Source organism: Larimichthys crocea, chromosome XVI (genome assembly GCF_000972845.2).
Source record: "Larimichthys crocea isolate SSNF chromosome XVI, L_crocea_2.0, whole genome shotgun sequence".
NCBI classification, from domain to species: domain Eukaryota; kingdom Metazoa; phylum Chordata; class Actinopteri; family Sciaenidae; genus Larimichthys; species Larimichthys crocea.
In genome coordinates, this window is record NC_040026.1 from 15,124,577 (window position 1) to 15,139,054 (window position 14,478).

Sequence of the window (14,478 nt, forward strand, 5' to 3'; positions counted from 1 at the left end):
GGGGAAGAGAAGGAAAAGAAAAACAAAGGATAAATAACAAGGGGGAGGAGAAGTGAGGGGATAAGGGGGTGAAGGCGAAGTAATGGATGGAGAGTGAGGTTGGGGAGTAGATGGAGAGTGTTAGGTAATGCCTGGAGGCATAAAGCTAAGTGGAAATGAAATATTCATTGTAGTGAGCGACAAAGCGGTGGGAAAAAAATCTGAGTGTGGAGGAAGGAAAGGCGGTGTGATATGTGTGTTTGTAGCAGACGCTCTCACCTGAACTGGGGTCACAGGGGTCGATGTCTTCATCATCGCTGGGACACTCAGCCGACGCCACCAGCAGGTCGTCTGCCGACTGTGGAGAGAGAAAAATTGGGGACATAAACACCCAGATATATAAAGATACAAAGTCATCATCTACAATATTTCCAACACAGCTTGTGCTCCACACCCCTTCTGTTTATTTTCTACATGTGTGAGCACACAGCGCCGATCGTCGCCCACCCGTTCTCCAGTTTGCCACAAACACTTTTGTCTGTTATGGCCTCCAGCAGTGGCAGGCGGCCAAAACCATGTAAGGAGAAGAAGAAAGGAGGAGGGAGGAGAGAAAGATCGAATCCTGTTTAAAACCATGAGAGGACAGACAGTTATCATCTCCTACTCTCTTGATCCTCCCCCCCTCCGGCCTCTCTCTCTATCTTCCACACCTCCATCTGATAATGGCTCATCTTCACCTTTATCTTCTCCCCTGAGTTTTCATTAAATATTCCAGCGAAACCACTTGATGGTTCATTTAAATCTCTTATACTTTATTAATCCAACTCCTCCTCGTAAGCACCGTGTCAAAAAAAACGGCTTACATTCAACCTCTAACCTACATCGACCAACTAAAATCTCTAACCACCGCTCTTTTCTCTGTGCCTGTATGGGAAAAAAAAGGGAGCTCTTATTCCTCTCCATCCCTGCTCCTCTTGTTGCCATGGCAACTCTAAGTTCAGGCTGTTAAAAATGATGGGGAATAAAAAAAAAAAGAAAGGAGTGTGTGCACCCTCAGTGGGGACCTGTGCATTGATTTGCCATTTCAGCCAGAGTGTGAGGGGAGGAAAAAGGGGGGAGAAGGAAAAAAGGGGAAAGAAAGATGGATAAAAGGAATTTTTCAGGAGGAGGCAACTGAGGAGAAAAGAGGGGGAAAAGATGGATGTGACTGGAAGAGGAGGAGGGACTTCAAAGTGCTGCGGTCTTTACTTAACATCGTGCTAATGTGCTCCGCATATTCATGAACCACTGTTAAACATCGCCCGCCTTGGCGCTTCGGCATGAGAGATATGAATGTGTGTATGTCTGTGTGTGTGTGTGTTTTAACCACACTGGGCGCTCGGTGCCAGCACTAAATTAAAATTGGATTGTGATGCATTGCAGTATGTTAGTAACCCACAGGATAAAGAAGCAAGGAGAGAGCGGCAGAGCTATAAAAGAAAAGAGAGCTCTAGAGGCGGATTACAACCAGACCAGAACAGAACCTGAGCCAAATAAAAGTACTAAGTGGTCTATGATGTCTCAGCTGAAACCCAACAACAGAATAGAAATTCATTAAGGTTTTCCTTCGTCCTTGGTCTCTTGATTTCCTCGTCTCCTTCTCTTTATATGAACATAGATTACATAAGGTTAAAGAGGAAGCCACTTAGTTTATTCACGTGAAAAAAAAAAAGCCCACACCAGCTCTGCACGGTGTGGTCTTGGATCCTGACAAGTCTACTGTGGTTTAGTTTGGCCTGAAACATACATTAGGTTATTGATGCTTGACTCGGTCTCTTTCCTCCACTGCCTTTCCAATCAGTTCTGCCCACTGGGCTGTCAAATGCTGCTAGGGTGAGCTTAGCCTCTGGAATCCAGCCAGTCAATAAACCTCTGTGCCTTTGCCAGGATCTAAATAGCACAAGAACCAATCAGCCGGTAGGAAACACATCGCCTCCCTGACTGTCACCGATCAATGTCGAAGCCACCGTGCTTGATTATTGATCCAAAGACACCTGTGTGTCCTTGGCGGGAACCCGTTTTGAATCCCGATATAGGCTAAAACAAAAGCAGACAAGTGAATTTACAAAGGCCCCTCCTCTGATCTGTGACAACTCCCCATCAGCTGACCGACCCATTAAACCAGGAAAGTGTCAATTACTATCGGACTATTGATCCGCCTATCACATGGGAGACATCGAACACGGGCAAAACTAGAGACATGCCGAACACAACTTAAATCACATCAATGAAGCGCAGAAGTTTATAGATGCACCAAAGAGAGATGTATGCCAAAGGAACCTCCACCCCTCCAGCTCACCCTCCCCCTGTCCCTCCCTCTTTGTCCCCATCTTTTCATAGTCTATCAATAGAGCATGCTGACATAATGATGGGCACAGATGCGCAATGATAGATTGCAGAGATACAGGGAGGGAAGAAAAAAGGAAGTGAGTGAGCATGAAGAGACGGATATCAGCATGCTGAAAGAGCAAAATCTCTACCTGAGCAGCCGAACAGTGCCAACGACCGTCCATGCCTCCCTGACTGCCTAGTTCACACATAGTAGCTGCACTCTCTCCTCACACACTCTTGCAGAAGATTCAACAGCTTGTCTGCTACTTTCACAACTGGAAATCAAACACACACACATGTACATACACAAGCTCTATAATAGCCAAACGTGCTCCATTGGACTATTTTCTATTTAGAGACATCTACACAGACACACGAGCAAATCAGACTGAAGTTGGCAGGCTGATGAATAGATCCTGACGAGAGAGGAGAGAAGCTAGCTCCACTACTGCAGATGGTGAGATAGACTCATACACCGCCTGCATTAACAGCCTATCACTGGAGCTCAACCACAGAGAGGGAGGGAGAGAGGAGAGGAGGAGGAGGACGAGGAGGAGGAGGGGAGTGACGGGTAAATATGGAAAGATATGGAGAGAGAGAGAGAGAGAGAGAGAGAGAGAGAGCAAAGGAGAGTGAGAAGAAAGGAAAAGAGAAAAGTGAGCGAGGGAGGAGGAGGGAGAAAGTATCTCCAGGAGATGGATGGTGAGAGGAGGAAAGAAAAAGATCTGGAGAGAGTGAAAAGAGATAGCAAAGAAAAAAAGAACCAGACAGGGAGGGAGGATGGGAACGAGTGAGCGATAGATGTTCAGAGAGCTTGTGGAAGTGTCAGCTGATTCCTGAGAGCCAATCGGGGCCGTCGCTGTGAGCTTTAGGCTTCTTCTATCAGTCTTCCCATCAGACACAGGTACACACACACACACATCTGAACGCAAACACACACACACACACACACACACACACACACACACATAGACAGACATCAAACATCAAAACTCAAGCTCTGTGACTCGGTACAGCCTCTAGCATAAACACTCACACACACTCTCACACAACCTCAGCCTCTCTTCTCCTCGCTGGTGCTCAGCTGTCATGCATTATTAATCCTTTCCACTTTTCATCACACCAAAAAAAATAAAAATAATAATTCAATAAAAGTGTGGACTTTAAGAGGAAGAACATAACAGATTCATACTGTACTAAAGTACTAAGGGTAGGAGTAAACCCACGGGGCGATTTAGGCAGATCCACTTCCAACTCACACCCCAAAAACTCGGGCGTGAAATCGATAATTCGCTCGGACCTGAAGCACCTCTTAGAAAGAAATCTCTTATTGGCCCTCCTGTGATGCAATGTGCTGCAATTCAAGCCTATTGTTCTCAATTCACCTGAGTGTTTGTGTGTGTGTGTCTGTGTGTGTGTGTGTGTCTACATTTTTATGTGTGCACTGGTTGAGGCCAGGTTGGTTGCCAAGCAACACTAGGCAGCCTCAATGGAGAAGCTGTAGATTCTTCTTAAATAAGACAAACACTCACTCAAACAGAGAGAGAGAGAGAGTTTGGGGGCCAGCAGCAGTGATTCGACTCACACCAACTGGCAAACACACACATATACACACACTACACACACATACTGCAGCATGTCGAGCATATAGCGGGGTCTGACCTACTTCTCACACAGTGATATTGACCCCAGTGCACAACTCTGCATCCCAGATTTAGCACTGACATCGGCATACCATGAAAGCAGATATAGTTCGTCTGAAACGCGTAAAACCGGGGGGGAGATTGAGAGGTGAAGTGTGAAAACAAGCCCCTGTCACTCTGCAGTGCCATCCATCCAGCTCTCATATCCATTATTGATGCCTGAGGCTTAGCTCACAGCTCTCTGCGTTCTATTATTTATGTCTGAAACAGCTGGCGGTTGATACACAGAGGAGCTATTCTCTATGGGAGTCTGGGATGGGAGAGAGCAAGCGAGCAAGCAGCGGGTAGTGGGGCTCACTATCTCCATGGCAACTTGTATCACTGGGATGAAGGAAAAAAAATTCAGTGCGGCAGGCAGCCACAGTTTTATAACACAGAAGAAGAACTGCAGCACACACAGACGCCCACAAAGAGCCTGACAACGTCTCAGTAGTGATCCGAACAATAGAGCAAGAGTCTGTGCTGTACCTGCTCATAATGTATCCTCTGACATTAGCATCGACGCCGCTGTTGCATCCACTATAAATACGCCTCAATAACACTTATGCGTTTCTATTGTAGAGTCCCATTTGCATCAGTTTACTAGACGTTGTATTATGGAAAAGCCATTACAGCCTCCATTAACACAAACATTTCTCCTCCTTTAATTTAGTGGGTAGGGACCACTTAGTGGAGAATTCGCCATCTAATCCATTTATGTGAGTGCGCTGTAGCAGAAAAATGAGTTGATGTGTGTGAGTTTTCTGTTGATTAATGTTTTTCAGCTCCGTTTATTTCTTTTCAGATTTGATTTGTATGTTGGTTTTGATACGGATGGTGTTACAAGAACAACTCAGAACGCTGAAAATCAGCAGCGTTTTTTTATGACATTTAATTGTTTGTTTGTGTCGATTTTTCAGGTGACTGGTGTTTATAGATTTGGAAATCTGTGATTAAAGTATTCTTTAGTTACTCTGTTCCCAGGAGCTGACATAAGACTTTTAAATCAAGGTGTAAAACTTTAATGTGTGAACATCCTGCAGGCCCAGGAGGTAAAACACTGACCGTGTAATCGCAATGTTCATGGTTTGAACATAACTAAAAAAGCCAAACAACTTCTCTGCAGTCGACTGAACATTGAGCATTCATTACCATCCACCTGGTGCTTTGATCCTGAACTACCGTCTACGCCTACGTCTACAAAGGGCAGCCGCGGCTCAGGAGGTAGAGCAGGTCGTCCACTGTTAGAATGTTTTTCTCTTAATATAGGATGTGGACTCTAGGTCAGTGGTTCTCAAACTTTTTCAAGCCCCACCTGCCCCCATCGCGCCAACACAATGCTAATGAAATACGCCAAGCTTAACATTCTCAAGTAACATCATGTTGTATCTAAATTCTAACATAATGTACTGTAATGTATGATCTTTGTTGTCATTAAAGAAAGGCATTGATAAAGCATCCTAACCTGCAAAAAGTCAACACGCAGCCATATGGACTCTTTGCTCTCACACATTTATAGTCACACACACACACACATGTGCAGTCACTCTCTCTCCAGATTCTGGGAGATTGGATCTCATTTGTGGGCGTCAGGGAGCCGCTATCAATATGCGGGAGACTTCCGGGAGAGTTGGGATGTCTGGATAAAGATAGGCATAAAAAGGAAAATTTCCTCCCGTTTGGCGCACCCCACACTTTGAGAAGTGAACCATGTGACCTATGACCTGTAGGATATTTATCGTTGAAGAGGCACCATCTGTCTGGAAAACAAGCCTAACAGGGCACAGTCTTAGGTTATGGAGAAGAGGCCACCTCAGACTGAAGTTTCCACATGAGATAGCAAAAAATAGAGCTGTATCTTGGACCACTGTTCTCGCATCCAAGCCCGAGTGCTTTCAACTTCCAACCTTGAGATTCCTCTTTTCTCGACGCATCTACCACACCCACTCCACTAAGGAGGTGACCTGAAGCAAGATACTGACCCCCAAATTGCTCCAGATGCTTCACCATCGGTGTGCGAATGTGAACTGATGACAACTGATGGCACCTTGCAACGGCATCAGTGTATGAACGTGTGAATGAGACATGTCGTGTAAAAGCACCTTGAGTGGTACAGTCCATTTACATACCTTCTTGATTTATTCTAAAATGTTTTCCCATAATTCTGCGTTCTGTTTTAAAGCCTCATGTTAAACACTTTGTTTTCTTTTCTGTATGAACATAAATAAACTCGCCTCGCCTGAAGTGGCATTTAAAACATATCTTTCTATCCTGATTAATGGGGCTGTGCGCTCGCTAATCCTCTTATTGAGTTCCACAGAGAAACTTATCAAAGCAAATGAAGACTTTTTAATTATCCGTTGTCACACCAAAGGATGATGGGAGTGAGGTGATAGGACATGTATCACAACACAGCAGGGATTACGTATTCCCACACTCATTTTAAACTGTGCTCTGACCTGCTGTGTGGTGCCCTGTTTCCTGTTGGTGGCCGTGGTGGTCGTGATGTCACTTATGGAGGGGGCGGAGTCGGAGCGGTTGCCTCCAGCTGCAGCGCTGGACTGCGGGGTGATGGAGGAGGACGGCATGTCACCGACCAGTCTGGCGCTTCCCTCCACTTTGATGTGCGGGTGACCCTCGGCGGCCATGTTGAGGATGCGGAGGCCGTTGTAGTAGAGGCCAGACAGCTGACCCTGGAACATACCTGCACTTCGCTCACCTCCACCCACGCGCACCGTCGTCTGGCTGTTGAAGATGGTCAGCTGGCGACCTACATGGACGTGCACGCACGCACACACACACACACACCAAACACGCAGAGGCACGCCAAGGAGGGAAGGTGGACGGACACACGCGAAAAAACAATCACACACACATACATACCAGTGGTCACATACGTGCATACATACACACACAAGAGTGTTTGAGTGTTACACAATTCACCACCCCCAAGCCATGGTGAAGAGGATGGGATAGATTAAGCATGGCAGAGCAAATCGAAGCCGTGGAGAACCGTGGAGACTGAGAGAGATAAGAGAGGAAGAGAAGGAGAGAGGAGAGAGGGGTGAAGAGACGGAGAAGTTGAGGAGGAGGAGGAGGAGGAGGAGGAGGAAGAGGAGGATGAAAAGGCAAAGAACAGAAGGAGGAGAAGGAGGCAGCAGATGAGAGGAGTCAGAGGGCCCTGAGAAGACGGGGCTGACAGATGGTTGCTATGGTGATGGCTGTGCGGCACGACATTGTATTTGAAGGAGCAACAGACAGGCAGACAGAGAGACAGAGATCTAGAGAACTGTTGTAACAGCCCTATGAAGCATGCACAGGTTATAAGCTCTAGCACTGCTCACTGTTAAAGGGACTAGAGGCTAATTTAAGGAGCTCTGCTGAAGTTTAGGAGGAAAACTTTTACATTTTTTCAAAAGATAAAAAGCATTGCTCTATTATTCATTTCAAATTTACATAATTCTTACAAGTCACAATACTTTGCATGTATTTTAATTTGATTACAAAATATAATCTTTAGTAAATGCTTTATCGTTTACAATTTGATAATAAACAAAATTATTTACCAGTCTTAATAAAGCATCTTTTATCAGTACTTCTTTTCTATTTTCTGATTTATTCACATTTAAATCTCTCCATCGTCCCTTTAACCTGATATTATCAGATACACACTAACAAGATACGTTCACAGGCACTACAGTTTACACAGTATTACACACTACAGCTGCCCAACTTTTAAATACTTAGTTATGGATTTAGATTTTTAGATGTTAGTTGATGGTGCACAATAAAGTATATTCAACTGTCTTCAAATTGTATTTTTTAAAGCTCAAAGTTTTAAGGAATTTTAATCAGGGTTTTTACCTTTGTCGAGTAGCCAATCGTCAACTACTCGACCGAGCCGATAGGGGATTCGCTGTCTGGCGATGGCCAGGCGCTCGTTATCAATGTTGCCTTTAATTTAGAGATGAAAACACAGTAGTAATTACGCACATCCAAACGTGGTACAGGAGCTGGATACAAAAAGAACAGCAATGAAAAGAAAGTAATGGTCTGCTCATTGTTAGCATGTCACTGCGTTAAGGTAAGCTTGATGCGCCAAGAGAAGAGGAGCTGAATTCACTATGTTTCCAGTGAGCGGACTCTTACTCTCTGTTCATTGGGTTTAATTTAAAGAGACATTTCAGGGGTTAACATCTGCAAGAGCACAGGGAAATAATGTTACAGCTGCCACATACTGTCTATATGACTGACTGAGTTTAGAGTTACATACAGGAAGAACCCTCACACACACCTCACAACAACTAGCATTTATCATTTTATCTAGCAGCTATCTAAAGCCTGGATCTCATTGTGTTAAAGACTACTACCTAAGATTACCACTTTAAATATAAAAACCAACAAATGTAAAAACAAAGTTCAACAAAATACACTTTTACACTTTTTCTTTTTCTTATTTTTTCTCTCTAGTTAAACATTTAACTCAAAATATGACATGTTTTTAAATTATTGTTTGTCCAAAAATGCACCAACTGTTATTATTTTCTTTTATGGTGAGAAAAACAACTGACTTGACCTGAATTGAATATTTTCATAAATTACCTTTAACACTATTTAACAGGCCTAACATGACATAGCTGGCTAGTGTACAAGCTATTGTAATAACTATCTCATTTTATGGTTTAAAAAGTCATGTTTCATATCAGATCACACATATTTCATTTCAAACACAATAACATAAGACAAATCTTGCAATTATATATATATTTCTCAACCTCAGTGTTTGAATATAAACATTGATAGGAACACTGATGTGAGTCATCAATCAGGAGGTGGGTTGATTTGGACTAAAGTGTAGTTAGCTCTGTCCCAGGACAGGCAGTGCTGTGGTGGGTCGGTGGTGTGTTGGGCTTATGTGGGTGGGGCAGGGCCTACCTGAGGGATAACGCTCTATGACCGGCAGATCGTCCAGTTGGAGGGTTGCATTGCCTCCGCTGCGGGTGAACCGTATTATGTGGTACTTCCCATCGTTGACAAACTTGGAGCTCTCCTCGATGTTGATGTCATCAGTGCCGACATTAAACACTACTCTAATGTTGCCTTTATCCTGAGGAGGAGCAGAAGGTGGAAGAGGAGGAGAGATAAATGCGTCATGACGATTGTAACTGTCAGGCATGAATACAATTCATTTCATGTTTTTAAGATACTCGTTTAGTGTGCTCGATGCCTCAAAGTTTCTGTTTCCCTGCCTCTATTTTTGTGTTAAAGGAGAACTTCACTGATTTTCCACATCAAAGTATGTTTCCAGGTCTCTGTCTGCATCATAAACTGTATAAAACATGGACATAGTCTCTGTGACGACACCCACAAGTTTATAAAGCGCTGTTGTGAAGCTCAGAGAGGTGGCTTTGGCCGACACGATCTTCCGCCTCCAGGCTAATCTGACATGAGGTGGGCTGAATGAAGCCTGGGTGCTCAAACCTGTGACAGCACCCAGCTGTCAATCAGTTATATAAGAAAGTTATATAAAAATTCAGCCACGGTACAGCTGTCATGAACAGGGAAATTAGCTATAGAGACCAAAACTGTTTTTGCACTATACATTAGCCAATACCAGCATAACACACCTGACTCCAGACTGATCTGTGGCTGAGTTGCATTGTTGGAAACACAGCCACCAGGTTTTGACAAAGAAGGAGTGTGAATGAGACAATAGAGACAATATCTCTTTGCCGCATTGGTCCGTCATGAGTGACTACAATGCTAAATCGGTGGAGTCCTCTTTTAACCCTTTAAGACATCCTCAGACATTTTGTGCCCTTCATTTTCAAGCCATTTTGGCTGTGTTGAATGAATATGGCTCTAATTTGCTGATATATACAGCCTATATTTTTTCATTTAGAATTGTCATCTCAATTCAACTTTACATTTTTCTCGCAGATCTATGAAAAAGAGGGAAAATAACTCATTGTTTGTGTTTTGTGTTTTTTCATCAATAACAACAGTGACATCAAGTAAAGGAGATGGTATTTAAAGGGTTAAAATCCTCAAAATGGTTGGAAGGTTTGGTAGTTTTAAGCAGGGCCGAAGTTGTTTTAGATATTTATGCAGACAAAAATATGAATTTGTAAAGTTTTTATAGCACTTTTTTTGGAAGTGGATACTTTTGTCCTTAATGACTTAAGAGGGCGGTAAACTAAAACTGACGCATGGGGGTGAAGATTTCATTTTGGACCACTGGTTTTGTAATTCTTATAGTTGTGCCACTTTTTCCCCATTCAAAGCATGCAGCAAAGTTTCATACTGTTTTCTGAGAGGGTGCCTTGCTACTGAAATGATAATTGGGTGTCACTAATTAATGTTGGATAATGGTGTGTGTGTGTGTGTGTTCAACTTCAGAAGTATTTTCTCTTAGAAAGTCAATAATAAAAACGATGATTTGAAACAAACAAAACTGGACTTTTGGTTCTCGTTCAGGTTGCTTATGCAGGTGCACTGCAGACGTCGTATGTATGAGCAGTAGAGTCAACAGCGACAAAGTTGGCAACTTTGTTTTGCGACTGTTTTTAAAAACAAAAAAAGACGACAACTCTAGCGACTTTTTCTGGTGTCTTTGGAGACTTTTGCAGAGTCCGACATGAAAGCATGTACACTCTCCCCAACGTGCAGCGTGTGCTGCCGCTGGTCCCTCCCAGATCCCAACGCACTCACGGGCCGCCCCGTCCTTTAGGGATGTGTCGTTGGCGAACGAGCTGGCTCTAAGATCCGATTCTTTGAAGTGAACGAGAAGAGCCGACTCCCGTCTGAGAGAGGCGAATCTTCAGCTGGGCTCTGCTAAAGATCCATACAGCCAATCGGCCAATCACATGCCAGTACAGACTGGGATCATACCATTATGTGAAAGAAGGAAGGGTAGCAGAGAGTATAGTGGTACAGGCCAGGTACACACAGAGCGACAGAGAGACAAGGGAGCCGGATTTAAATGCAAGTGTGTCGGGAAAAGGTAAAGAAATGAAAGTGAGAAATGAGAAAAAGAAGCAGCAGCATCTGGCTGTGATATTGGAGACTGCAAAGCTGAGTGCAGAAGCTGTAAGATGAAAATATCCATCAGAGCAGGGTCAACAACAAACCTGGACAGACTGAATGAAAAAAGTGCATATGCATACCAACACACACACCATTCATAATTGCTAAATTAGGCTAAAATACGAGGCTCAGAGTGATACTAAATGAAGAGCTGTAACCCCCAAATACCTCCTGCACCAAGTTACGTGTGCACTGCAGCAACACACAGCTGTTCTAGTCAATGTTTCAATCCCCACGAGCTCTGCCACGATCTGTTTCAGAAGCGGACCTCTGCTCGGCTCCGCAGAGAAGCATATTTAGAGGCACATAAACCAAGGAAAATGACCAAATCTGAGTAAGTAAACAAAGTCTGGCAGGATAAATCCACTGTTGCTCCAGGTGGGGTTTGAGGGCGAAACAGTGTCGCAGCTGTGACAGAGGCGTGCCTGGTGCTGGGGTATTGGGGTAAGAGCCAGCTCTTCTTAGGGAGCTGAGCCAAAAGAGCCGAATCTTTGAAAAGAGCTGGACTTCCCATCACTGTTTGGGACAGCCAATAGCTACTTTCTTTTCGGAAGAGATGGCAAAACTGGCGGGAGTACTCATTGTAGAGATGGCGACAGAGCAGAAGAGCACGCAGGAGATGGCGACAGAGCAGAAGAGCACGCAGGAGATGGCGACAGAGCAGAAGAGCACGCAGGAGATGGCGACAGAGCAGCAGGAGATGGCGACAGAGCAGAAGAGCGCGCAGGAGATGGCGACAGAGCAGGACAGCGCGCAGACAGAGCAGGACAGCGCGCAGGAGACGGCGACAGAGCAGGACAGCGCGCAGGAGATGGCGACAGCGCAGAAGAGCGCGCAGGAGATGGCGACAGCGCAGAAGAGCGCCCAGGAGGATGAGGATGGCTCTTCATCCTCCACCGAGGACTCTGAGTCTGAGGAGGAGGACGAGGGCTCAGAGGTAGACCCAGACAAGCTGGAGTCAGAGTCCGACTCATCTGAAGACTCATCTGAAGAGGAGGACAGAGAGAAAATGGATGAACCGACGGCAGGGTGGACTTCAAAAAATGGTAAAATAGTTTGGTCTCCCACAAACGATGAGACGCTGCGCTACGTCCCTCAAACCAAAGGTCGTTTGACCCCAGGGCCTACACACTATGCCATCGCCCGGATCAGTGACCCGCTGTCCAGCTTTGCACTGCTGCTGACGGATGAAATCCTGCAGTATATCGTGGACATGACAAACCTGCAGGGGAGACGCTCAGTCGCAGGCTGGCGAGATGTGGACAAAGAGGAGCTGCAGGCGTACGTGGGATTGCTCGTTTTGTCCGGTCTTTACAGGTCAAGGAATGAATCAACCCTCAGCCTGTGGGGCGAGAAATGGGGACGGGCCATTTTCCGGGCAACGATGTCCCACAAAAGATTTCACCACCTCAGCCGAGCGCTGCGCTTCGACAACGAGCAATCCCGACGACGTTCACGTGATGACAGGATGGCTGCCTTCCGCAAAGTCTGGGATATGTGGACGCACCGCCTGCCGATGCTGTTCAACCCAGACAGGGACATCTGCGTGGATGAACAGCTTGTCCCATTCAAAGGCAAGTGCAGCTTCAGACAGTACATGCCAAAAAAGCCGGCCAAATATGGCATAAAGATTTGGGCTACCTGTGATGTCAAAACATCCTACGCCTGGAGACTGCAGGTGTACACAGGCAAAGTAGGTGGCAAACCTGAAGTCAACCAGGGGATGAGGGTGGTCCTGGATATGACACAGGGCCTTAAGGGAAACATCATTACCTGTGACAACTTTTTCACCTCCTTTGCACTGACAGAGGAGCTGCTCAAGAGGAAACTGGCCCTGGTTGGCACAATTCGCCGAAACAAGCCTGAGCTTCCCCCTAATCTGCTCCAGGCAAGAGCGGTCTTCTCCTCCATGTTTGCTTTTACGAAGAACCACACACTGGTGTCTTACATCCCCAAGCGGGGCAAGAATGTGCTGCTCCTGAGCACCAAACACCGCAGTCCAGACATCAGCGACGAAATGAAGAAAAAGCCAATCATAATCCATGATTACAACAGATGCAAAGGAGGTGTTGACACCCTTGATAAGGTCGGTGCCACAGTCAGTTACGCACACATTTATTTATTCTTACTCTTAATGAATATATGTCGGTTTTATGTGTATCATGAGAAAGCTGTCGTGTTGTCTTGTTTCATGTTTCTGGGTTGTTGTTTTTTTTTTTTTTGTCAGGTTGTTGCCACCTACTCCTGCAGAAGGAAAACACAGAGTTGGCCACTGGCCCTCTTCCACAACCTGATTGACGTTTCACTTTACAATGCCTATGTCCTGTGGAAATCAGTCGACCCATCCTGGCACCAGCAGAAGTCACACAGGAGGAGGCTCTACATTCAAGAGGTGGGAGAAATGCTGGTGACCCCACACATCAAAAAGAGAGGGCGCCTTCCCCGCTCATCAGCCGCGAATGAATTGGTCAAAAATCTGCATATTGCTGCTGCAGGCCCCTCTCCCATCATTAAAGCTAAGGGCGGCAGGAGGCTGTGCAACCTTTGCACGGGTAAAAAGAAAAGGGTTTCAAAATCCTGCGGCAATTGTGGGAGGTTCACATGCAAGGACCACCGTCTGATCGTTTGCAGTGCCTGCTGCGTTTCACCTGAGTTCGAATCCTAGACACATACTCTCTCTCTCTCTCTCTCTCTCTCTCTCTCTCTCTCTCTCTCTCTCTCTCTCTCATGTTCATTTTTCAGTGTTCATCTTTCTAAAATAAATATTTTTCTAGTTCAAACTGATCTTGTATTTTTTTCAACTACTTGTAGTAGGAGAATGCCTAGTGAAAATCATCATGTATCATTATAGAAGATTATTAACTTTAATCTGCCACTGCAAAACAAACAAACAATTTATGAGAATCAATGTTGCTGCCAATCATTGACCCATCTCAGGGCCTAATAATAATAATATTTAAATACTCCTAAAATGTATTTTATGGAAATTAATTTTATTTATCTGTTTTTTTTCCTGATAAAAGTGATTATATAAACATAAAAACAAACTAACAAAGAAACAATGCATCAAAATCAATGTTGCTGCTAATCACTGACCCATCTGAGGGCCTAACAATAATAATTACAAGAAAATACTCTTTGAAATATATTTTATGGAATAAAAAAAACAGTGGAGTTATGTAAACATACTGGCTTTTAAAAGGTTAAAAATCTAATTAATATTTGATATGTATATTTTAGGCTTAAGTAGTTTTAAAAGATTGACTCATTTAAAAGTGAAAAAGATATTAATATATAATATTTTAATACAACAGTTTTTGGGAACCCTCCTAAGTTTCCATTTTGGGCAAGTCTCTCTAAA

At 44.5% G+C, this 14,478-nt stretch overlaps 2 protein-coding genes across 15 annotated transcripts in view; one reads left to right on the forward strand and one right to left on the reverse strand.

Moving 5' to 3' along the window:
* nrxn1a (neurexin 1a) overlaps positions 1-14,478 on the reverse strand; it is a 63,226-nt gene that overhangs the window by 854 nt on the left and 47,894 nt on the right. For 6 of the 12 annotated variants that reach the window (XM_019268016.2, XM_027289743.1, XM_019268015.2 and 3 more), the window contains 4 exons: positions 8,967-9,138; positions 7,896-7,985; positions 6,491-6,801; positions 259-337 (listed from right to left, as the gene is read on the reverse strand). In XM_019268016.2, the coding sequence (XP_019123561.1) occupies positions 259-337; positions 6,491-6,801; positions 7,896-7,985; positions 8,967-9,138 (652 nt within the window). The remainder of the gene's footprint in view (positions 1-258; positions 338-6,490; positions 6,802-7,895; positions 7,986-8,966; positions 9,139-14,478) is intronic. The other 6 variants (XM_019268020.2, XM_027289746.1, XM_019268018.2 and 3 more) reach the window with 1 other exon arrangement.
* On the forward strand, positions 11,471-13,839 carry LOC109140636 (piggyBac transposable element-derived protein 4). Of its 3 annotated transcripts, none has more exons than XM_027289747.1 (3): positions 11,471-11,862; positions 11,914-13,203; positions 13,345-13,839. In XM_027289747.1, the coding sequence occupies exons 1-3, from the start codon at positions 11,674-11,676 to the stop codon at positions 13,780-13,782; spliced, it is 1,917 nt and encodes a 638-aa protein (XP_027145548.1). In that variant the 5' UTR covers positions 11,471-11,673; the 3' UTR covers positions 13,783-13,839. The 3 variants fall into 3 exon arrangements, with proteins under 3 accessions (XP_027145548.1, XP_019123568.2, XP_027145549.1); XM_027289748.1 differs by having other exon boundaries at positions 11,472-11,706; positions 11,767-13,203; XM_019268023.2 differs by having other exon boundaries at positions 11,471-13,203.